The sequence below is a fragment of the Suricata suricatta genome, chromosome 2 (genome assembly GCF_006229205.1).
Source record: "Suricata suricatta isolate VVHF042 chromosome 2, meerkat_22Aug2017_6uvM2_HiC, whole genome shotgun sequence".
NCBI classification, from domain to species: Eukaryota; Metazoa; Chordata; class Mammalia; order Carnivora; family Herpestidae; genus Suricata; species Suricata suricatta.
The window spans coordinates 44025102-44048897 of NC_043701.1; the positions used below are offsets into that span (position 1 = coordinate 44025102).

General features: G+C 39.5%; 1 protein-coding gene across 5 annotated transcripts in view; it reads left to right on the forward strand.

The window, feature by feature from the left end:
* PDE1C (phosphodiesterase 1C) overlaps window positions 1–23796 on the forward strand; it is a 509313-nt gene that overhangs the window by 408302 nt on the left and 77215 nt on the right. For all 5 annotated transcript variants that reach the window (XM_029925461.1, XM_029925470.1, XM_029925493.1 and 2 more), the window contains 6 exons: window positions 1703–1819; window positions 3938–4078; window positions 14746–14846; window positions 17309–17437; window positions 19899–20000; window positions 20564–20684. In XM_029925461.1, the coding sequence (XP_029781321.1) occupies window positions 1703–1819; window positions 3938–4078; window positions 14746–14846; window positions 17309–17437; window positions 19899–20000; window positions 20564–20684 (711 nt within the window). The remainder of the gene's footprint in view (window positions 1–1702; window positions 1820–3937; window positions 4079–14745; window positions 14847–17308; window positions 17438–19898; window positions 20001–20563; window positions 20685–23796) is intronic.

Sequence of the window (23796 nt, forward strand, 5' to 3'; positions counted from 1 at the left end):
GTGAGGTGTCGATTGAAACAATCCACTGAAACCCTTTGAGAAAAGTTTGGTTTTCCCTACATACAATTCAGCTTTCCTGTACTCTGGCATCCAAGAGAGAGACTCTAATGGCCTTCGGATGATCTGTGGTGGTTGGGATGTTTGAGACGGGACAGGATTGGGACAGGTGGGTGATGGAATGCACTGAGGGCTGAGGTGAGAGCCACTCAGGTAAGCAGTTCCAGACAGCCGGAGTCTCTTCCAGGGAACCATGTGACACTTTACCTTGACTCAATGTGGTCTTGCATGATTCCTTACTGTCACGCTTATGGAGGGACACTGTCTTTACTGACAATTAAACTCTTTTTTTTTTAAACTTCCAGTTTATTGTCAAGTTGGTTTCCATAAACACCCAGTGCTCTTCCCCATAAGTGCCCTCCTCCATGATCATCACCCCCCTTCCCTTTACCCCCTCCCCCTTCAGCCCTGTTTGTTTTCAGTATTCAAGTAAACTCTTTTTTTTAAGTTGATTTATTTTTGAGAGAGAGAGAGAGAGAGAGAGAGAGAGCGAGCGAGCGCTCACGCACAATTGGGGAAGGGGCAGAGAGAAAAAGGGAAAGAGAATCCCAAGCAGGCTCTGTACCACCAGTGCAGGGCCTGAAGTGAGGGTCAAACCCACAAACCCCAAGATCTTGACCTGAGCCGAGGTTGGAAGCTTAACCAACTGACCCACCCAGGCACCCCAAAAGTGAAACTCTGGACAAAAGAAACCAAATGACTCTTGCTTTAACTATTGTTTAAACACACTTTTGTTTACTACATCCACAAGTAGCTGATAAGTAAAAGACACATCAGACAAGTTTACATATATCCTGGAGTCTCTATCTTTATAGACATATAAGTCTTTGAACTTCAAGGATGACCTGTAAGGAGCGCATTCAGCTTAGGTCTTAGTTTTACATTTTTTAGTAAAGTGACATACAGATTTGAGGACTAGGTTCTCATCAGTGACTCCAAAAATGCATTTTTCTGTTTCGTGAAATGAAATCTTTCTCTGTGGTTTTAGCTCAGCAGTTTGAACTGAAGTGACACATTACTTGTATTCTATCTCAGGCATGTTTATGAACACTTTAAGTGGGTTAATGTTCTCAACTGTGGACTAAGAGGAAGTCTGCAGGTAATAGTAAGGGCCTGGGGAGAAAATTGGAGGAGGGAAGCACCCTAGGTTGTTGTGAAGTGAAGTAAAGATGTGAAATTCAGCGGAGTAGTGGAAAGGCTTAGTGGAAGGAGCCTGAGCTGAGGCATCTGTTGAGCATGTTTGTGTCCTCACCCCACTTATGTCCATAACACTTCACTTGTGATGTGTCTTAGGGAACTTCACTTCTCAGTTTTCTCATCTGTAAGATGTGACCAATACTACCTACCACTTATAGTTCTTTTCAGGATTACGTATTTATCACAGATCACAATGCCTAGCATATGGTAGGCACTCAATAAATTACAGCTGTTGTTACAAATAGTAAGACGACTTAAACTTATTTTATCAGCACATGCTACTTAGGTGTGCCAAACTGGAAAAAGTTGGAGAGCGGAAAGGGTGTTAAGAGTTTGGGGCTGTGAAAATCCTGGGTGAGGGTCGCGGGGTCACTCCCAAATGGGGAGACTAGTAGCTATGCATGGGGCTATGGACTAATGCATTCTTTCTCCCTGCCCTGCCATACAGGATGTGGACAAGTGGTCCTTTGATGTCTTTTCCCTCAATGAGGCCAGCGGGGATCATGCACTGAAATTCATTTTCTATGAATTACTCACACGCTATGATCTGATCAGCCGTTTCAAGGTCAGTGCCTACTTTTAAACTATGCGTGCATTGTCCATCCTTGCTTGACTTTTGGGCTAAGACCAAGCGAATCCTTTTAATATAGACTGAAAACTTCTGTGGGTGACTTGGGAAGCATCATCCAGACAGCCGCTTCCCTGAACTCTGCGGTGGGAACTTTTCCTTACACCCTTGCCCGGTGGGGCTCATGGCAGGCGAGTGGCCAGAGCCACACAGTTTGATCCCAGTCTTTCTAGAAGTACAGCCAGAGGTGTGGACTAGCAGAGCTCCCCTACAACTCTGCCTGCAGATCTCCTTTCGGCCTAATTTCAGGTATTGTCAGGCACTGCTGGCACGGAGACAGTAATGGAGACAGAGAGGGCATCTGCTGTCTCTGCAAACCTCTTTCTCCATCACTTGGCTCAGATTCAGACAAATGCTCTCAGTTATCATCTGTGACAGACCATCGGTATTTCCCAGCCATTCATGCTTCAAATTAATTCTTCAGCTTTAAGTAAAGAGCATGAATTGTTTTCAGTGTTCAGTCCCCTCCACTGTCTAATACCATGGGCTCCAGAGGTCGGGCCAGCTTGTCTAGGGAATCTATGCATTTGTCCCGTGACCTTTATCATACTGTGTCCCGTGCCCTTTATCTCTAATCATGGATGAACCTCTGGAAAATGTAGGGGTTTTTTGAATATAATGCCTTGATTTCTCTAGACAGCACAGTTCTTTATCACTTTCCTAAGGACTGTGTATTTGGGGGTATATTTCTTACATAGCCATAAATGCAGTGGTTCTTAATTTGTTTTGTATCAAAAATCTGCTTGACAACCTGGTGGATACTCAGTTCTTGTGCACCTATGCACACCTTTACCTAGGATTTCAGTGGCTCACGGATCTCTCATCAACAGCCCAAAGAACCTAGGTTTATTGAATCTTCATCTTAAAAATGATAATAACTGGGGAATCTGGGTGGCTCGGTCAGTTAAGCGTCTGACTTTGGCTCAGGTCATGATCTCACGGCTTGTAAGTTCAAGCCCCACATCGTGTTCTGTGCTGACGGCTCAGAGCCTGAGCCTGCTTTGGATTCTGTGTTTCCCCCTCTCTCTACCCTTCCCTGCTCATGCTCTGTCTCTCTCTATCTCTTAAAAAGAAATAAACATTAAAAAATTTTTAAATGATAATGACTTAATTTCTGGCATATGAGGCAACATTTAAAGTTTTAAAAATCCACAAATAGTAAATATTTAAGGATGATGCACAAGGAAGAACATGTAATAGATGCTGATGAAGCATAATAGTAAAGCATTTTCCTTATTTATTTTTTTTCTTTCTAATGTGATGGGTAGTCTCCTGGAATACATACTCTCTCTTTTTTCCCCAGTGTTATATTTGATAATTTACTCTAAACCAGGGAATTAATCCAGAAAAGAAATATAGTGAATGTTTTCAGGGTCCCCTGCTTGTATAAAGACATTTTGCAATTGTCTTTATCTTCTGCCACATGGAAAAAGCAGGTATGTATATTATACATATTTGAGGCAGAAAAAGAATTAGGCTAATTGGAAATATTATTCCAAATTGCAATGCAACAATAATAAATGGCCAAGTAATAGAACATACTTTCTTGTGTTTTTTCTCCATGTGCAGTGCATACAATCACTCCTTCTAAAGGGCACAGTTTTCGGGAGGTAGAAGCCTATGTTTATTTTGCAATGATTTTACAACTTGAGATCTCTATGTACTTTATGTTTTCCCCTAAAATAAATGAGATATGTTGCACACCATGTGTTCATTTATTTCTCAAATAAAAAACTGAACCTTTGCTTGAGAAATAAATGAACACATACCTTTGGCCCTAAATGTCTTTGAGATGATTCTGTTTCATTCCCCTGGGGCTCGAAACTGAGAACAAAAAACAATTTGCAGGGCATAGTGTTCTTCAACCAGGGACTTCCTGTGAGGTATTTTGAATCAGCTGATAACTTGTTCAGTAATTTTTACTAATTTTGAAAAGTTCCAGTTTCTTCAGTATGTTATGCCTCCAGAACGAGGCAGCTAGAGGGCCTTAGATTTCTCCTGCCTCACTCCAGGCTACCAAATCACTGGCTAATCCACCTTACTGCTCTCTTTCAGATCCCCATTTCTGCACTTGTCTCATTTGTGGAGGCCCTGGAAGTAGGATACAGCAAGCATAAAAATCCTTACCACAATTTAATGCATGCTGCCGACGTCACACAGACTGTGCATTACCTCCTTTATAAGACCGGAGTAGCGGTAAGTGGGCAGACAGGAACTCTTAGATGACACAGAAAAATGTGATGATGATGATTTTTTTTTTTATTGGAGGCACAAGAAGTGCACTGGTGTGAGGACTTCCTGCTCCCCCCAAATTGTCTAACCAGTCACTGAAGGTCTTGGGGTTCTTTGTTGCCTCTGATATTTTCTCCATCCTGGACTTGATGAAATGAATATGTGGTAGTGACTTGCGTCTTTATTAGGCTATGGCCAAATTAAATATAATTTCTAGAACGAAATCTGTATTTCTGGATATGGAGAGTAGTACAATTAACCTCTTTGCCAGGGCCTATGACAGTGCTATCCACATGCACCGAAATTGCACCACGTGTCCTGGCAGCCACATAAGGCACAGTTAGCTCTTAGTTCAAACCACTAGACCTTTTTCCCAAGGACTGTGGTTATTCTCATCCTATTAACGTGCGTTTGATTTTGTTTTTTTTTGACCCAAGCGTCAATATTACTTCTAACCATTTGAAATTTTTCTTGCTCATTTTGGCTCAACATTTCAACTCTTTAGATGTTTTTAAGTCTCTCTTCTATAATCCATTGTATGAACTGATCTGTTTAACTTGCCTTTTCCCATTTTGCTTTGATGGAAGCCATTAATTTGATAAGATAAAGCTGTTAGTGACAAACAGCTAGTTCTCTACGTTGGGTCTCTTGTGACTTTTTCCTTTGAAATCTTCTTCAGATTTGACATCAAGGTAGGCATTCTTCAGCTGTGGTTATTAATTAGCCCTTAAACTCAACACATTTGTTATTTTTTCCTCTAGGGCATGTTGAGAGACTTGGTCTAATGTCTCACTGAATTAAAAATGGAGCACAGTGGGAGGAGTGTGGGCTTTGAAGCAAGATATAGTGGGATATAAATCCTTGAGTAATTACTTATTAGATTTTGTGACCTATGATAAATTGCATAAATCACTGAGTCAAGATTTCCTCATTCTTAAAATGGCAAAAAAAATATTCCATCTTGTAGAACTGCTGTAATGGTTAGGAATAGACTATCAAAAAGATGAAGTGTTCTATCTGCCTCATAAAGCTGAATGGTTAGGAATTGTTAGTGAAACTTTGCCGGGCTGCCCTCAAAACCTCTTATCAGTTTTCAGTTCTTTTTTTGTTGTAAAATTGATTTTTTTAAAAAAAATTTTCAACATTTATTTATTTAAAATTCTTTTAAAATATTTATTTATCTTTGACAGAGAGTGTGCGAGTGGGAGAGGGGCAGAGAGAGAGGGAGACACAGAATCCGAAGCAGGCTATAGCTCTGAGCTGTCACTTAGCACAGAGCCCAACATGGGGCTCAAACCACAAACCATGAGATCAAGACCTGAGCTGAAGTCGGTGTTCAATCGACTGAGGTGCCCTATGTTTATTTATGTTTTGAGTGAGACAGAGCATATAGGGGGTAGGGGCAGGGAGCGAGGGAGACACAGAATCCAAAGCAGGCTCCAGGATCTGATCTCTCAGCCCAGAGCCTGACGTGGGGCTTGAACTCATGGACCTGACTGTGAGATCATGACCTGAGCTGAAGTTGGATGCTTAACTGACTGAGCCACCCAGGCATAAAGGGGACCTGTTTAATAAACGATTTTTGCCAGAAACATAGAACAGGCTTAGTTAATGGTAGTTCTATGAAGGCATGGAACAAAACAGGGATGCCCACATTAATGTTGCTGATTAGCATTTTTCTGGGGGTCTCAGCCAATGCAATATAGTATCTAAAAAAGTTGAAGAAGTATCCTGTGAAAATAATTTGACCATCTCATTTAAAAAATCAAGAAAATCAACCACAAATTATTAGATTAAATAAAAGCCCTCAGTAAGATCTAGATAAAGTAGCTGTCCTCTTCACTGGACATTAACAAGTGTGATAGAGAAAACACACATTCCTGAGAGGTTTTTTTTGTAAATCAGTCAACTACTAATGAATAACTTCAAAAATTATAAAAAGGAAATTGTTAAAGGCAGAGAAACAATGTTTAAATTTTGAAAATCATTATATTTTTAATGCAAATCTTTAGTGTTATATAGATGTCAGTTTTCCTCAAACTAATCTATAAATTCAAAGCAATACCAATAAAAGTAATAAAAGATGATAAACTGAGTCTGAAATTTATGTAAAATGGATATTTCACAACTGTGGGAAAATGTATGTGATGCAGTAGTTCTTATTCTACTAGATATTAAAATATCTACTGAAACTATAGTAATAAAGACAGGGTGGTCAGGGCCCCTGGGTGACTTAGTTAAGTGTCTGACTCTGGATTTTGGCTCAGGTCATGATCTCATTGTTTGTGAGATCGAGCCCCATATTGGGCTCCATGCTGACAGCATTCTCTCTCTCTCTCTCTCTCTCTCTCTCTCTCTCTCCTCCACCCCATTCTCTCTCTCAAAAAAAAATAATAAAATAAAATAAAAGACAGGGTGGTATTTGTGCAAAAATAGACAAATATATGAATGAAGTTGAGTAAAGTTTCAAAAACTAAACCCAAATTTATTTATTGAGCACTTATTATGTACTAGGTACATATGCACAGAATGAGGATACATTGCTGCTCTTATAGAACTTGTGTTCTAGGGGGAGGTTATACATATTAGACCAATGAAAAAATAAACAAGAAAATATCCCAGTGTTCTGCACTGATTTAAAATAGAGCATCCATGCAGGAAAAATGGGGAGTTTTGTTAGACAGGAAAGGCCTCTCTCTGGAGGTAATATTTAATCTGAGATGGTCATGAGTTTTGGCTTGAGCCATGCCAAGAACTGAAGAAGAGTATGTCAGCAGAGTTAAGGTGGGATTAGTACATAGCCCTTCATGAGAGAGCAATGTTTACAGCACTCAAGGAGCAGGATATGAAAGCAAACATAGTGGGGACAGTACATGAGGGGAACAGTGGTATGAGACAAGTTTGGAGAAGGCAGGAATCAGGCCAAGTCTGTCTTTATAGGCCTGGGTAATGATTTTAAGTATAGTTTCTAGGTGCAGCGTCAGGTCTCTAAAGGATTGCAGACAGGGGAGTGATGTGCTCTAATAAAGATTAGGAAAGTGTTACTGTGGAGGATGGATTTTGAGGCAAACTGGTGGAAGAGTCCTATAGAGGTCTACCAGAGAGATAACGATAGTTTGAGTGTGGAAGGACAATCCTGAGATTCAGAGACAAAAACATCTATTTTTGAGGGTGAGTTAAAAGGACTGGATGGTAAACAGAATTTAGAACTTTAAAAGAGAAGAATCAAGAAGTACATCTTACATCTTTGGTTTGATAAACGGGGTTGATGAGAGGGTAGATGTCTAAGCCAGAAGAAGATGAATGGAGTCTAGAGCTCTGGGAAGAGTCAGGGATTATCATGTAGGTTAGGAAATCTCCAGCATATCAATATTATAGAAAAGACGTGGAATTAGGTGAGATTATCTAATGAGAGAATGTGAATAGAGAAGTAGAAGGGGCTCTGCAGTGAGTCCTGGAGCAGTCTACAGTTTAAAATGAAGGTAAAGAATTAGAGCCTGTAATAGTAACTCAAAAGGAGTGGTCAGTGAAATGGGAATAAAAACCAAGAGAGTGCAGTGTCATGGAAGCCAAGGAAGGAAGGTGCTTCAAAAGAGAATAATGAATTGTGTGGCACGTGCCAAAATGTTGAGTAGGGTGAGGATAGACAAGTAACCACTTTTGGCAACGTGGAAGTCATTGATGTGCTTGACATGAGCAGTCTTAGTGCTTTGGTGAAGGTGAAACATTGACTAGAGGACGATGAAGAAAGATTGTGTGTGAGAAGGTAAGGATGTGTCTATAGACCACAACATTATAGGGAAAAATAATTCAGTTCAAAAAGTGTTTTGAGTGCTGTTGTTCATCTGGGTGGGGGAGAATGTTATTGTTCTACTTTAAATCATTTGCTAAACATCAGACAAATGAATTGAAGATATGAATACAAAAAATAAAAATCTGATCATATTAGAAGAAAATACGCAAATATGTTTATGTATTGAAAAAGGAAATTCTTTCCTAAACACAGAAGTTATATAAAATATTGATTTAAACTGATTATATTAAAATTAAAGCCTGCAGGATAAAAAGAGTCCTCATAATGATGTAAGTACTGGAGGAAAATATAGAGAGAGCAAGGATTAAGATCCAGGTTAGAAAGGAAATCAACAAGAAAAGATGCAAATTCATAGAAAAATAGGAGGAAACCCATTCACAGAGCTAAGAGTGCCCTGTTACAAAGTCTCTGTCATAGACAGAATTTGGTTTTTCCCTGCTTTCCACTCCCCAATATATATATATAGTTGGAAGTCCTAATCTCCAGTGCTTCAGAATGTGACTGTATTTGGAGATAAGGTCTTTAAAGGGATAATTTAGGTCACGTGGGTGAGCCCGTATGACTGCTGTGCTTATACAAAGAGGAGATGAAGATTGTAGACATGCACGTGCACAGAGGAAAGACCATGTGAGGTCACAACACAAAGGTGGCCATCTGCAATTTGAAAGGAGGGCTCTCACCACAAACCAGTGCTGCCAATGCCTTGATCTTGGACTTCTAGCCTCTACAACTATGAGAAAATACATTATTGTTTAAGCCACCTAGTCGGTGGCCATTTTGTTATGGCAGCCCAAGCAAACAAATAGAGTAGCAGAGCCATGATTTGGTCCCAGGACTGACTTCAAACACTATGCGTTTAAATAGTTACCTATGCTTCTATAATGCCTGTGGCAAAAACAAAACAAAACAAAACAACGCCCCTGATATTGTTACACCTCAGTGTCCTCATGTGATCCTTAAAGTATTGTGGTGAGGATCAAAACAGATGTGAAAATGTACTTTGGACTCATCTCTTCAACATATATTCAGTCAGTACTTTCTGTGTACCGTGTACTGTGGAGATATGTATATGAATCATACATAGCTTTTTTAGCCCTCGAGAAAAACTCCAAGTATTTATGCTAATGCAAGTTATCATTAACATGAATGTTGTATCAGAGCAGCCAATGATCATGATCTACTGCTTACTGTTCTTAACTGAGCTCATTTGCCATTGAATTTTCATTATCAATTCAGGCCATATGCAAAATCATTCTTAAATATAGAAACTACTTCCCGCCCACTCTCTCTTGGAAATGCAGCTCAAAACAAATTTCTTTCATTGCAAGCTTACAGAAACAGTGGGGAGCATTCTGATGAATGGAGAGCATATTGTTACTCTAACCTTTCATTACAAACCAAGAGGAGGAAAATGCTTTAAATCATTTCAGCTTTATAAACTGTAAGACACATAGAAAATCAAAACATCCCATTGATAAAGTGATGTCTGGGCTTCAACGTCAACAGTATTACTCACTGTAATCTGTTTATAGTATTCATTATTGCTTAACTTAGATTCCAAGGGAGATGCTTAAATCCTTTCAGAATTATTCTGCCTTCTCCTAAGAGAAAAATCCTTGAACAGAATTAGACTGAAGAGTTGTTGATTGAATAAATATGAATTAGATTCCAAGCTCCAGTCAAAGTTTGATTTAGGTCAAAAGATTCCAAACTGCAAAGCCATCTCTTGGCCCCTTTCATTGCTTTTGTTGGGCAAGTGCCATTAATTTTCCTTTTGCTTATTTTTTTTTAGAAGGGAGAAGCTATGTATCTTGTTCTTTTGATCATATATGCTGTCTTCACATTTATAAGGGAAACACTAACAACATATACATGGTTAATGAGTGCTAAGTTTATTCGTCTTTGCAGTCAGCAGAATTTTGGCCCCCATGACTTTGCCCTCTGCTGAAACACTTACTGATGTCACATTGGATGGCAAAACACAAATACAGTGAAGGTTACTAATAGGGGTTCCATGATATAGGGAGACGAGGCTGGATTCTCCAGGCGGGCCCAGTGTAATAATGTGAGTCCTTGTAAGTCAAGAGACCACAGAGGAAGTGTGAAGACTCCACAAGCTGCTGCTAGCTTGAAGATGGAGCAGGCCGAGTGGAGAGCACGAGAAGGAAACAAATTCTGCCAATGCCCTGAATGTACCTGGAAATGGAATTTTTTCCACAGAGCTTCCAGAAAAGAGCACAGCCCTGCCAACACCTTGATTTCAGCCATGTGAGATCTTCACTGGAAAATCCAGCCACACTGTGCCAGCTTCTACAGAGCCATTGGCCAATAGCTGGGATGTGTTCTCGAGCCTTAAGTTTGTGGTAATTTAAAGTAGCAATAGAAAGCTGATATAGGGGTGGAAACATTACAAAGAAACTGTCATTCCCATATCAAAGCCACAACTTGCTAATAATTCCCCTCTAGCAGTTTTGCCGTGTCGTTTTCCTGGAGGTGTCCACTGCCCTCCACCTGCCCACGTGCCCATGCATACTGGGCGTGCTTCAAAGCAAGAATTTGAAGTCCACTGCTACCAGTTGTCAAGGCATTCCAGTCATTGAATTAGTTGTGACACTCATATTTTGTAGATAGGGAAATACTGATAGGCTCTGTGGCTTGTCCCTGGTCACAATTTGATAAATATGGGATAAAATTCACATGGGACTTAAATTTCTTACTTTTGGGTTGTCATAAAAACTTCTGGGTTCACAGTAATTAACTTGGAAAAGGCAAGGAGATCCAAACCATATTAAAATATGATGCCCAGGGCCTCCTGGGTGGCTCAGTCGGTCAAGCATCTGATTCTTGATTTTGGCTCTGGTTATGATTTCACAGTTCGTTGGATCGAGCCCTGTGTTGAGCTCTGCACTGACACCATGGAGCCTGCCTGGAATTCTCTCTCCCTCTCTCTCTGCCCCTTCCTAAATTGTGTGCTCATACTCTCTCTCTCTCTCTCTCTCAAAATAAACAAATAAACTTAAAAATATATGAAGCCTAATTTTCCTCAAAATAACTTCTCTCACCTTCTCTGTCTCTATTAATGATGCTATCTAACACCACCCATCATTTTGTTTGTTTTGTTTTATTTTGTATTTTTGTCACTCAAGCTAGTAACGTTAGGACCATCTTTAATTCACTCTTCTTGACTGCAACCTCTTCCGCCGTCTCGCAGTCAGTTAATTGCTAAGCCATATGGATTCTACCTCTATACTGTCTCTGTGTCCTATGAGGACTTTCCCCTGCACAAGTACTGTTCTTCTTTCTCCGCCTCAGTGGCGTGCTGACTGCGTTACCCTCTTGCATATAAACCTCATTGCATGTTGAATCCGGGTTGTTTTCCCCGCTCTGGCTTTTAGAGCCCGACACCACAGGGCTCTAATCATCCCGAACCCCCACTCCTCTAAAGGGAATCATGTCCTTACTCAGGATGAGTCAGCTTTTGACACTGCGACTGGCTCATTTGTTCATTCTTCTGAAAATGCCCTCTTCCATTTCTTGTTCTGTCCAATCTTTAAGGCCCATCTGTGAAGCTGTTTCTCATTCTTTTCTTTTTCTTTTTACTCTTCTTTCTCTTCTCTTCTCTCTTCCCTTCCCTTCCTTTTGCTTTCCTTCCCTTCCCTTCCCTTTCTCTTTTCCTTTTTTCTCTCTTTTCCCTCCTTTCCTCTGTTCCTTCTGTGCTTCCTTTTATGCCCAATTCCATATGTCCTTTCTTCTCATCCTCAAGCAACAGAACTGATTCCTAAGCATCCACAGGGTTTTTTGAAAAGCAAGGGTGTTAAATGACTTTTAAAGGCTATGGTCTTATTTTTCTTGTTGTTTGCTTATTTAAATCATTTGCTGATTTTGCTTTATTAGAAGTAAGATAGGATCTTGTTGGTGTATTTGGGCAAAGGGGAGAAGTTACACTGATATTTTTAATAGAACTGTAATTATATAGTTATTTAGATACCTGCTGTCTGGGCTGATGCTCTATGATTCAGACTTGTTTAGATGGTATACTGTCTCCCAGTCATAATCTTTTTATCAATTGACTTATTCATTTATTTATTTAACAACAGAAAAAAACCCCTACACTTTTATTTATTTGTTTTTCCATGAGTTTAAATCCTTGAGGGGTAAAGCATCATATGGGTTTTGTGTCCAATGGTCTTACCAGGAAGGTTGCTTTGGAATTGGCCATGAATCATGCCACTGTGTCTATGAACATGAATTACCTTTCTTCAGATACTCTGGTTTTGTTGGATGTGCCACGAGGGGTCACCTTTTCTTTCCACACATGAACACTTTCTTGCCTAGGGAGAATTCAGCTTCACCTCTAGTATAAATATGTTCAGGTTTAAGAACTGTGTGCTTCCAGAGACATTGCATATAGCCAACAGGATTAGCCTTGGACTACATTGTTCCAGACATACTTGTGATTTTAGAAGTTCTCCTGTTCCAAGCAGGCTCAACAGGCTCTGCAATAGCCTCATAGTCTTATTTTAAAATATTAATGTTGGGGGCACCTGGGTGGCTCAGTTGGTTAAATATCCAACTCTTGGTTTTGGCTCAGGTCATGATCAGAATCACATCCCATATTGAGCTCTGCACGGACAGCGTGGAGCCTGCTTGGGATTCTCTCTCTCCCTCTCTCTCTCTGCTCCTATGCTGCTCACATTGCTCTCTTTCTCTCTCAAAATAAATAGATTTAAATAAAATAAAATAAAGTGTTAACTTTTCATGAGCTTGGATAAAGAGATACATTGGGGATGGGGTGGGTAGAGAGAATGAGAGCTGATGGGTGGAGACAGGATATTGGCAAAGCAAAGACAGACATTGCCAAGACAAAAAAAAAATATATATATATATATATATGGAAGATAGCAACAAAATGTGTAATATAAAATTATACCTATATAATTTTATGTACAACTGAGTAAACACAGGAACAGTGACCCAAAGGAAATGTGACAGAGATCCAGTGGGAACTCTGGAGACCTAGTATGTGGGTCTTCATGTGACTAGCTGTGTGACCTTGAGTAAGTCATTGAGCCTCTCCTAGCTTCAGTTTTCTCGTCTAGAAAATGGAGGCAACAACAGAACCTACCCTCGTGGAGTTGTGTGTACGCCATGAGTTTCTATATGCAAAGCACCTGGATTACTGCCTGACGCCATTAAGTTCCCATTTCCCTTTGAACATATGAAACTAGAAACTTTAGATAGCAGCAGGGGTAAAGCAAGACACATATGAGTACCCAAATCTGCAGAATTCAGAAAAGAGCCAGGAGTCAGAATTAAAAATTAGTGAATACAATACATTTACTGGATTTAAATTAGTACAAAATGATTAAAAAATGAACATGTAAATTTTTATAATTTCCACCTCAACTGAATAAGCATAGAGATATACTCAGGGGGGAAAAAACTACACTTTGAAAATGCTTATTCTTTTCCTAACTACAGAATCTTTTCCCCCTCATAGGTTGTATGTAGTTTATTTATTTTACCCTCAATCATCCACAAAGAAGATAATAATTCTCAGGATGTTTCCAAGATGAATTTCGAAATTAGTAGTTAATTTGGAAGAAAAAACAGTTGAGGTGGAAATTATAAAAATTATATGTTCATTTTTTAATCATTTTGTACTAATTTAAATCCAGTAAATGTATTGTATTCACTAATTTAATTCTGACTCCTGGCTCTTTTCTGAATTCTGCAGATTTGGGTACTCATATGTGTCTTGCTTTACCCCTGCTGCTATCTAAAGTTTCTGTTTCACACTTGACACACTGTCCAAATCATTGCATTTCAGTACTATAGGTAAACAGCTTCATTTTTGTGTTCATATTTTGTTGGTTTTACATCATATTTACATAATCATAGTAACAAATGCAACTTGTCATAACAGGGTTTGGAATAAACCACACTGAAACTTGTGAGTATCGCTTCAACTAGTAACAGAAGTGAGCTAAGGGTCCCAGAGGTTGGGCAGTCACAGATATTCTGTCATGTGGGCATTGGGCCATATGGTTTACAGAAAGGATGGGAAGCACCAAGGAATCTTGAGTTATTGAAGTGGAAGTCAGTTAAGAGAGCTTCAACTATGCAGTGGCTATCAAACTCTAGTATACATCAGAATTATCTGGATTGCTTGGTAAAACACAGATTGGTGGTAAAATCCAGAGTGTCTGCTTTGGGACAATTGGGGTGGGATTTGCCTTTGTAACAAGCTGCTGGGTGATACTATGTCTGATGGTCCGGGAAACACTGAGCACCTTAGATTATAGCCAGTTTTGGTGTCATGAGTGGGGAGAGGTCTCCTCAAAGGTCCGCATGCATAAGACAGAAGGCCAGGTGTTACCTTTCCATCTGTTCACCTACCTACTTCCTCGCAAATAGATATTAGTTTTTCTGTTACTGTTAGTTCTTGGTATTGTGTTGAAATTTTTAATACATCCCCCCGCCCCTCCGTGTCTACCCAGCAACTTTACATGGAATTTGGGAGAGGATACAATGAGGGCTTTTATGTTGGTCTTCATGTTTGTTGTTTTTTGCTTCCTTGAAAAAAAATAAAACTACTCATTAGCTTTTTTAACCTTGCTGGGCATGCTACTTTCAAATCACATGTCCCCTAGTCCCCCCGCAGGAAAAAAAAATTCTGTCTGTCAGAAAACGTGTGTTCGGCAACAGCTTGCCAGCTGCAGGGCAGAAAGGCAGTGATACAGGCGTGTTGTCAGCGAGCCGAAGACGGTCTGAGAAAGAGGCAGATTATCTGATTGCCCTGTAATCTCCCTTTCAGAACTGGCTGACGGAGCTGGAGATCTTTGCTATAATCTTCTCAGCTGCCATCCATGACTATGAGCACACCGGAACCACCAACAATTTCCACATTCAGACCCGGTGAGGATGTGGAATACTGGGAAAAGAGACAGGAGCGGGCAGGGATACAGATTTAGAAGTCAGAAAGGTGTTAGTCATCTGACTTTTGTGTGGTTACACTATTTTGCATTTCTGAAAACATAAACTTTTCAACAAGATATCAGCCTGGTCAGCTTTGATCAAGATTGAGAGTTTGAGAAGCCATCTGCTCCCAGTTCTCATATCAAATCTAGATACCCTTTTCTTCTCTATTCCAATGCTAGCTATTTATTTACTTATACATGGACCTGCATACTGTTTCTACTAGGCTGTAGGACAGTTCATGTAACGGTGAAGATGCCAAGTAGACTAAATCAGTGAGCATGGGCCAGGATTGGGGTGTTTCTGTTGGCACCAACAATAACTGAGTCTTCTTGCCCTGTGATCTCTGGGATTCTGGGGATGTTCTTCTTCTCCTTCCTGCTTTTATCCCTGCTCTGTTTAGTGCTTGCATTGCTCCCTCACTTAGGGCTTGGGGAGCTGGGTTGTCTAATGTAGACCACCTTCGCTATAGACAACCTATGTACCCACTATAATGAACCTCTGTGCGGGGTATTTAATGTGGGTCCAAGTGCTCCACTCTGAACCCCTTGACTATAACAGATATTACCAGTCAACTTTTTTAAACCAAACTTGTCCTTCGCATTCCTCACAGCACAGAATTCCAGACAAGCAGCCTCAGTCAATTGTCTTTTCCATTCAGGACCATTCAGGATGAAAGAGCTGGCCCAAGAGCTTAGCTTCTTTTAAGACAATTATATGAACTCTGATAGTAGGGTTAATTGGGCCTTGGCATACTAATCAAAAGAATCTAGAATTTGGAGAAAGATGGCATGACTACGAGGAAGAATGTAGCAGGGAGAGATGAGAATTTAAAACCAAATAAAGACTTGCTGTTTCGCTTGAAAAAGCAGGTGCACACTCCAGATAGGATTGTGTTTGTTAAATCAATTGACATGTATTTAATGAACCCAACACTTAATTATGGGGTACACAACAGAAGACAATACTGTCTGATCTCTGTTCAGAAGGGGAATTGCAATAGAATAGCAGCAGACAAAGCGACTTAAGTGGTTAGCTTCCTTGCCTACCTCCTGCTTATTCATATAGAGGAGCCTCAGCTGCTGGGAAGCAGTCTTCTGTGGTTCTGTTGCAAGGTCTTTAAATATAGGGAATTCCTCAGAGCAGCTCTGGTTAGTGGATATCTGTGAGTGGAGCCCGTGTTCTGAGAACAGGGGCTGTAGTGACTAGTGCCTGCTGAAGGAAGAGAGGTGGGTGTACTGTACATGGATCTTTGCAGGAGACCAATGTCAAAACCAGTCTCAACTCAGAGGAAATGGCTTACTTATAGAAGCTGGACAAGAGCTTAATGTCACCAAATACACATCACTTAGAGCCTCACTTAAAAGATATAAGATCAGACCTTTCACCATGGGATTTGCCTGTTTTGTGTTATCTCCATAGGAGTGAGGATATTCCAGTGGGTTCAGTTATGCTTGGTTTGGAATAGAATTTAAACACTGGCCTTCTTTAATAGAACTTTATTCAAAGCATATTAGCCCATGTGATCCCTGTACAGAAAACTAAATCTGTGATCTGGTTCTTTGCCCTTTGATGGTATTAAGCCTAACACTTTAAAGGTATGCTAGATGTATCCCAAAATTTGGCCAATGACAACAGTTATTGTGGGAAGCAGTGGCTGAAATGTCCAAAGACCTTGCCTTCATCTCAACCCTGACACTTAGGTACTATGCGGCTCTGTGAAGTCACTTTACACCACTGAGACTCAACTTCCTCAATGAGAAAAAAAAAAAAAACAAGCCTGTAATAATCTAAAATTTCATTAAATTGAAGGTATTTAAATAGTAAACACACAGTTCTGTGTTTGGTGCAGTAGTCTGTGAGAAAGTGACTAACAACTCTCATATAATCCTTATATTCTTTACTCTCAATTTTACATGTACGTCTTTGACATGGCAAATTTTAAGACCAAGGTAATACCAGAGGAACTTGGCAGACTGTACCTATCAGGTGGTATGTGTTAAGAGAATTATAATAATAATAAACAAATTCTTTCATTGAATATGATTTTAAAATTTTAAGGTCATTCCAGAAGTTACAAGGAAATTTGAGTTGACCTTTGTTTCATGAAATCACCTTTGCTACTAGTAGAGATAATTGAGATCTGGTTATAGAATAATTTTCAGAGAGTTCTCAGGTTGAATATCATGTATTTTATATTCACATATTGACATTAAAATACCCTACATATATCTATTGATAATTTGTAGTGTTTGGTTTTAGCTTTTTGTTTGATATAAATGGCCTGGGGGAAAGGTAATCGTTACATATGGAAAAAAAGACGGTGCATTCTAGCTTGAGAGTTATCTGGAAAATCTCAACCATTGAACATCCTAAATTATTTTGCTTGGCTTTCTGTTCAGGTCTGATCCTGCCATTCTGTACAACGATAGGTCTGTATTAGAAAATCACCATTTAAGTGCAGCTTACCGCCTTCTGCAAGAGGATGAGGAAATGAACATTTTGATCAACCTCTCAAAGGATGACTGGAGGTAAGGATGAGGCAGGAGAGAGATCTGGAGACCAAGAAAGGAACCACAAGGAGGGATGAAGTATACTGTTTTTGGAGAAAAAATACCACTTGGAATGTTTATGGCACTCTTTCACCTGCCTCCAGCCCCTTCTCCACCTAACCTCCTCCCCTTGCTCTCTCTCCCCTTTCTCTCTCCTCCTCCTCTCTCCTTCTCTCTTTCTCTATTTTACTTAACACAAATATTCAAATATATTGTAGGCACTTTAGAAATACTTGCTGTTTGTTACCTTAAGAAACTTGTGTTGCTTTAACTTAGCTTCTTTTTTTTCCCTAGGAGTAGAATTCAGTGATTCATCAACATTTAACACCCAGTGCTCAAGTACCCTCATTAATACCCAACGCTCATCTAGCCCATCCCCACCCACCTCCCTCCATCAACCCTCCGTTTGTTCTCTGTTGTAAAGAGTCTCTTATGGTTTGTTTCTCTTTCTTTATTCCCCCTTCCCATATGTTCATCTGTTTTGTTTCTTAAATTCCACATATGAGTGAAATTATGTGGTATTTTTCTTTCTCTGACTGAGTTATTTCATTTAGCATGATGCACTCTAGTTCTATCCATGTTGTTACAAATGGCAAGGCTTCATTCCTATTGAAGGCTGAATAATCTGTCTATCTATATGTACATACACACATGCACACACACACGCACACACATCTTCTTTATCCATTTGTGAGTCAGTGAACATTTGGGCTCTTTCTGTAGTCTGGGTATTGTTGATAATGAGGCTATAAACATTGGGGTACCTGTACCCCTACAAATCTATATTTTTGTATCCTTTGGGTAAATACCTAGCAGTGCAATTCAGCAAATTCAGTAAAGTCACAGGATATAAAATCAATGTACAGAAATTGGTTGCATTTCTGTGTACCAATAATGAAGCAGCAGAACAAGAAATCAAGGAATTGATCCACTTTACAATTGCACCAAAACCAATAAGATACTAGGAATAAATCTTAGCTTCTTAAATCTGAGTTTTTTTCATTTAAAATTTGTTTTTCACCTTCTATTTGATTTGAACTTCTCTTAAAAGCTTTCAAAACTTGCTAAAAAATTATTTTGACACTTAAAAAAGATGGTGGATACCTAATTCTATTGCCTAAATGACATTGTGTGTCTTTGAATGAATTTAGGCACACCTGAGTTTGAATATGGACATGGCTACTAACTATATGACATTTAGGAAGTTACTTAACTCTTTCACACTGCTGTAAAATTTATTTTCTAAAAAATAGATAATAAAATTTACCTTGTGCTTTGGTTAATGTTATGACAAATGATATAACCCATTAAAAATGCTTAGCACCCTTCGTCACATATATGACAATCCTGCAAGTCTTTGTAATTGTAAATGTAGGGCAGGGTGTTTCAAGGATTAGAGGCAAACCCATTTATTTTTTTATTTATCTTTTTATTAAAAAAATTTTGAGAGATAGAGTTCCAGTGGAGGAGGGGCAGAGAGAAGGAGACAGAATCCAAAGCAGGCTCCAGGCTCTGAGCTGTCAGCACAGAGCCTGACATGGGCTCAAACCCATAATCCATGAGATCATGACCTGAGCCAAATGCAAACGCTTAACTGACTGAGTCCCCCAGGTGCCACGCAAAACCATTTACTTTTTTTTAAAGTTTATTTATTTTGAGAGAGACAGAGAAAGCAAGTGGAGAGAAGCAGGTATATATATATAGAGAGAATTCCAGCCAGGCTCTGCACCATCAGCTCAGAGCCAGACACAGAGCCCAAACCCATGAACCATGAGATCATTACCTGAGCCGAAATCAAAGTCCTATGCTTAACCAATTGAGCCACCAGGTGCCACCAGAGGCAAAACTCTATCCTTCCAGGGTTCTGAATCTGCGGTGATGCAAATAGTACTTATATTTGAATCAAGTGGTCAGCTGATTATCGAATATCTTTGTGCTAGCTACTTTGCAAAGATTCAGAGAAATCAGTCATACTGAATTACGTGTATGTTCCATGTGTCATATTGCTCATAAATGGTTTCCTTAATCCTTAACCTTCACTTATTCCTCATTAAAAAAAAAAAAAAGCCCACCTAAAAGGCTCAAATGGATTAGAAATATCTCAACTCCTGGCAGGGGACCATGGGGAGAGGAAGGGGGAAAGAGAGCAGGGAAGAGTGAGGGACACAGATCAAGGGAGACTACTGAATACTGAAAATGAACCATGGACTGAAGGGGGAGGGGGAGGGAGAGAGGAGGTGATGGTCATGGTAGGGGGCACTTGTGGGGAGAAGCACTGGGTGTTATATGGAAACCAATTTGACAATAAACTATTATAAAGAAAAAGAAATGTCTCAACTAATTAACTGATTTTGCTTAGAAGTGGCAAAAAGTATAAACAAGTTTTTACTTTCCATGTTTTTACTTCTATGCTTCTCTCTCTACGGGGTGTCCCTAAAAGGGAGTTTCGGACCTTGGTAATTGAGATGGTGATGGCCACGGATATGTCATGTCATTTCCAGCAAATCAAAGCAATGAAGACTGCTCTGCAGCAGCCAGAAGCGTGAGTGGCCCTGTGACATCGTGTGTGTTTATGGGTGTCCGTAGGGGTGCTTGTCCATGTTGTTGCACCTTGGACGAGCACCTGCTTCAAAGAACCTTACTGAATAGTCTCGCAAAGTTGGGATGTTTGGAGGAAAGAGCATGAGAATTATACATATCTCAGATAGATTTTCATCAGGTTTGAAATAAATATTAGGGCCAGTAACAATTTGCCCCAGTTAGAATTTAAAATAATTCCTCAAGGAAAATTAAATCATCAAAGATTCACTCAGCGTAGAGGCCACAAAAGTCAGTGAGTGACTTAGATTCTTGTCTTTTTGAATGATGCCGTCATTCCAGAGATAGTTTTGAGTCTGTTTATGAGGTATACAGCTCAATACACATGGAGACAAAGCTGATGAACTTCTCAGTTGTAGGATGAAATGATACTTTCACCCCAGTTTGACTGGAGGGGGGTTCGAGATGGGAAAATAGAAGAGATAAAACAAATAAATGATTTTTCAAAACTCTTATTAAGGTTCTGAAAGTTTGGTCATCATGTGTCTGGGTGCTTTGGGTTTACAGAATTGAAAAGCCGAAAGCATTATCCCTGATGTTGCACACAGCAGACATTAGCCATCCAGCAAAAGCTTGGGACCTCCATCATCGCTGGACAATGTCACTCCTGGAGGAGTTCTTCCGACAGGTACCTTGTGCTCCTCTTCAGGGCTGTCATCCCTAGATATTTTCTGAATTTTCTATGTCAACAACGCTATCACAAGACTATAGGGATTACAACAATTTTCTTTGGAGAGGAAGGGATTGTAGCTTCTTCTTTGTTTTTTGTGTTTTGTGGGGTTTTTTTTGTTGTTTGCCTTTTTGGTTTTTGGTGGGGTTTTTTTTTTGGCCTCTTGGTAATGTGATGTTTGGCTCTTACCTAAATTTTGGTTTTCAGAACATTATGGTATTTCTGTCCTATATATTTCTGTTTGGGGGGAAAAAAGCACTTATTTTTGGCAGTCTTTTGTCAAAATGTCAACTGGTTACTTTCCCCTTTACTCTTTATTTTAATGACTCTTTATTTTGACCAAATGGTTGTTGCTTCTGCATTGTCTTGTGGGATTACCATGTTAATCATTAGCTCATAATAATTTAGCTGTTCTAATTGATTGGGTTGTTTCTTTTGAGCAGATAAGTCATGTTGTCAAATTCCAAAGTGAGGTGTGGCAGTTTGAGGTCAGGAAATCTCAAGAAGCTGCTGCTTCAATTATATTTAAACTTATTCCATTCTAAGACACAGGGTTGTGTTTTCTACAAGGGTAGCTAAACTCTTTAGTGAGTAGGCAGTGCTTTAAAATTAAAGATTTTTTTTTTAGTTTTTTAATGTTTATTTATTTTTGAGAGGGAGAGAGACAGAGAGGAGCAGGGGAGGGGCAGAGAGAAAGCAAGACACAGAATTCGAAGCAGGTTCCAGGCTCTGAGCTGTCAGCACAGAGCCTGACGCGGGGCTTGAACCCACAAACTGCAAGATTATGACCTGAGCCGAAGTTGAACACTCAACTGACTGAGCCACTCAGGCTCCCCTAAAATTAAATTTTTAAAAAAGGTACACAAAAGTGGAGAAACAGGGAAATAAGTGCCTAGTGCCAACAACTGATGTCTTTCCAAGAAGAGCTGCCATTAAAACATCTGCTTTGAGATATGAGGAGCTGAGGTTGAAGGCAAGAGGACATGCAGACTGTGGGCCCTAAACCACAGCTAATTCACATCAGTAACAATTTATTCAGTTACTTCTTGAAGCTTCATGAAGGGTGATTCATGTCACGGACTCATAGACTTCTGACACTGCACAAACACCATTTATGAAGGCCAGTCTCAACTGAACTGACAAGAGATAGAGTCTTTCACTGGTTACTTAATTTTTGGAAGCAAAGTACTCCTATGATCACTCTTATTCTGGGTTCTGGTTTGAATGGAAGAATGTAGAAGGCATCTGTGTGTGTTCTTTCTTCTGTAACTGTATGCAGTATCCAGTGATGAGGAAGGACTAGAATTAACAGCATATTTAACAACGTCCAGATGACTCTTCTTGTTTTTTTTTATTCCACCTGGTTCGTAGGGCTGATCCAATCACTCTTCTAGTTCCTAAGGGTCTTATCTGTGATCTGTCTTTTAGGAGGTGGTGGCGGGGAGTGGATTTGGGGGAAAGTTGGACCAGATGTTTTCTTGGGGTCCTTCTGGCATTACACGTTCTACACGTCCTTCATACTGTCTAGGAGTGCACAGCAGGATATGCATACGCACATGCACCCCTAAGCTGTTATGTGAACTTACCAGCAGGTACCCTATTCTGCATTTGGCTGTTTCCCTTTGCAAAGGCATTGGTTGGCCTCTCAGACTAGTTCTCAAGGAGAAGCCAATGGTATGTGAGGAACTAGAGATGTATAGATATGGCCTTATATATACAAGATTGACTGCAAATTCGTCCTTAGTCAAGGGCTAATTTTGAACCATTTTTCCAAAAGCTCTCTTTCTAATAATAGTGAGAGGATTTTCTATAAATACCTATGCTCCATTATCATATGCTTTCCTTAATATTGCTTCAGTAATAATATCCACAATGGCTAGTAGTATTTAATTTATAGCCAAAGGTAGGTGATAGCTAACTCATGTAAGTGTGAGGTAATGAAATGATTCCTTCTTTTAATTGTGAGTGAATATGAGAAATTACTTAAATATGTGCACATTTTTCCCATAAAGGAAATCTTGTTTGCATACACATATGTTTGAATTGAATGAAAACGTGCTAGAGGCAATGTGAAAATAACCTTATTGAATTTCTTGCCCATTGGGAATGGAATGTTAGCTCACTGGACTGGAACTACTTTTTAGTAATTATGATTCAGTAAATTATTTTTATTGACTTAATATTTTAACCCAGATGCCATAAGCCATTGTAAGTAACCCATGTAGGAGAAATGTTGCCTCAGCTCTTAACTATAGATTTTAAATCAGACAGTTCAAATGGGAAATCTCAATGGGACTTAGAGTCTTTGAAAGTATTACATTTGGAAGTTGGGTTATAATTCAAAATAAGGGCATAACCTCAGTACTGAAAGACCAGACCTTCCATGCTTTGCTAAAGGAGTAAGTTATATCTTCAGTATTATAACCATATTTTACAAAATCTAACCTACTGCCTCAGGGTTCTTCTCAATGAAATATTGACTTTTAAGAAGTATAAGTTTGCTTATTTGGTAAATACATGCTCTAAAAGTCTTGAGGTTCATTTTGTTTATATTGTTGTTTATTTTTATATTTTCCAAATGTTCCCTACAATTCTTTTAGTATCCTCTGTGTCTGTGGTTATTTCCTATTCTTATTCTTATTCTTCTTATTATTTTATTTTATTTTATTATTTTTTGGGGGAGTCTTTACATTCCATTTATTGGACATATTAATTTTGATTTTGTTTTTGTTTGTGTCTCAGAAGACAGAGAAGGCATTTATTTTTTTTCTTTTTAATAATTTTTATTTTTATTTTTTTTCCATAATATTTTATTGTCAAATTGTTTTCCATACAACACCCAGTGCTCTTCCCCTCAAGTGCCCTCCACCCTCACCACCACCTCTTTTCCCCCCTCCCCCTTCCCCCTCAACCCTCAGTTCATTCTCAGCATTCAATAGTCTCTCAAGTTCTGCATCCCTCTCTCTCCCCAACTCTCTCTCCCTCCTCTGCTCCCCCTGGTTCTCCATTAGGTCTCTCTTGTTTTCCTGCTAGACCTATGAGTGCAAACATATGGTTTCTGTCCTTCTCT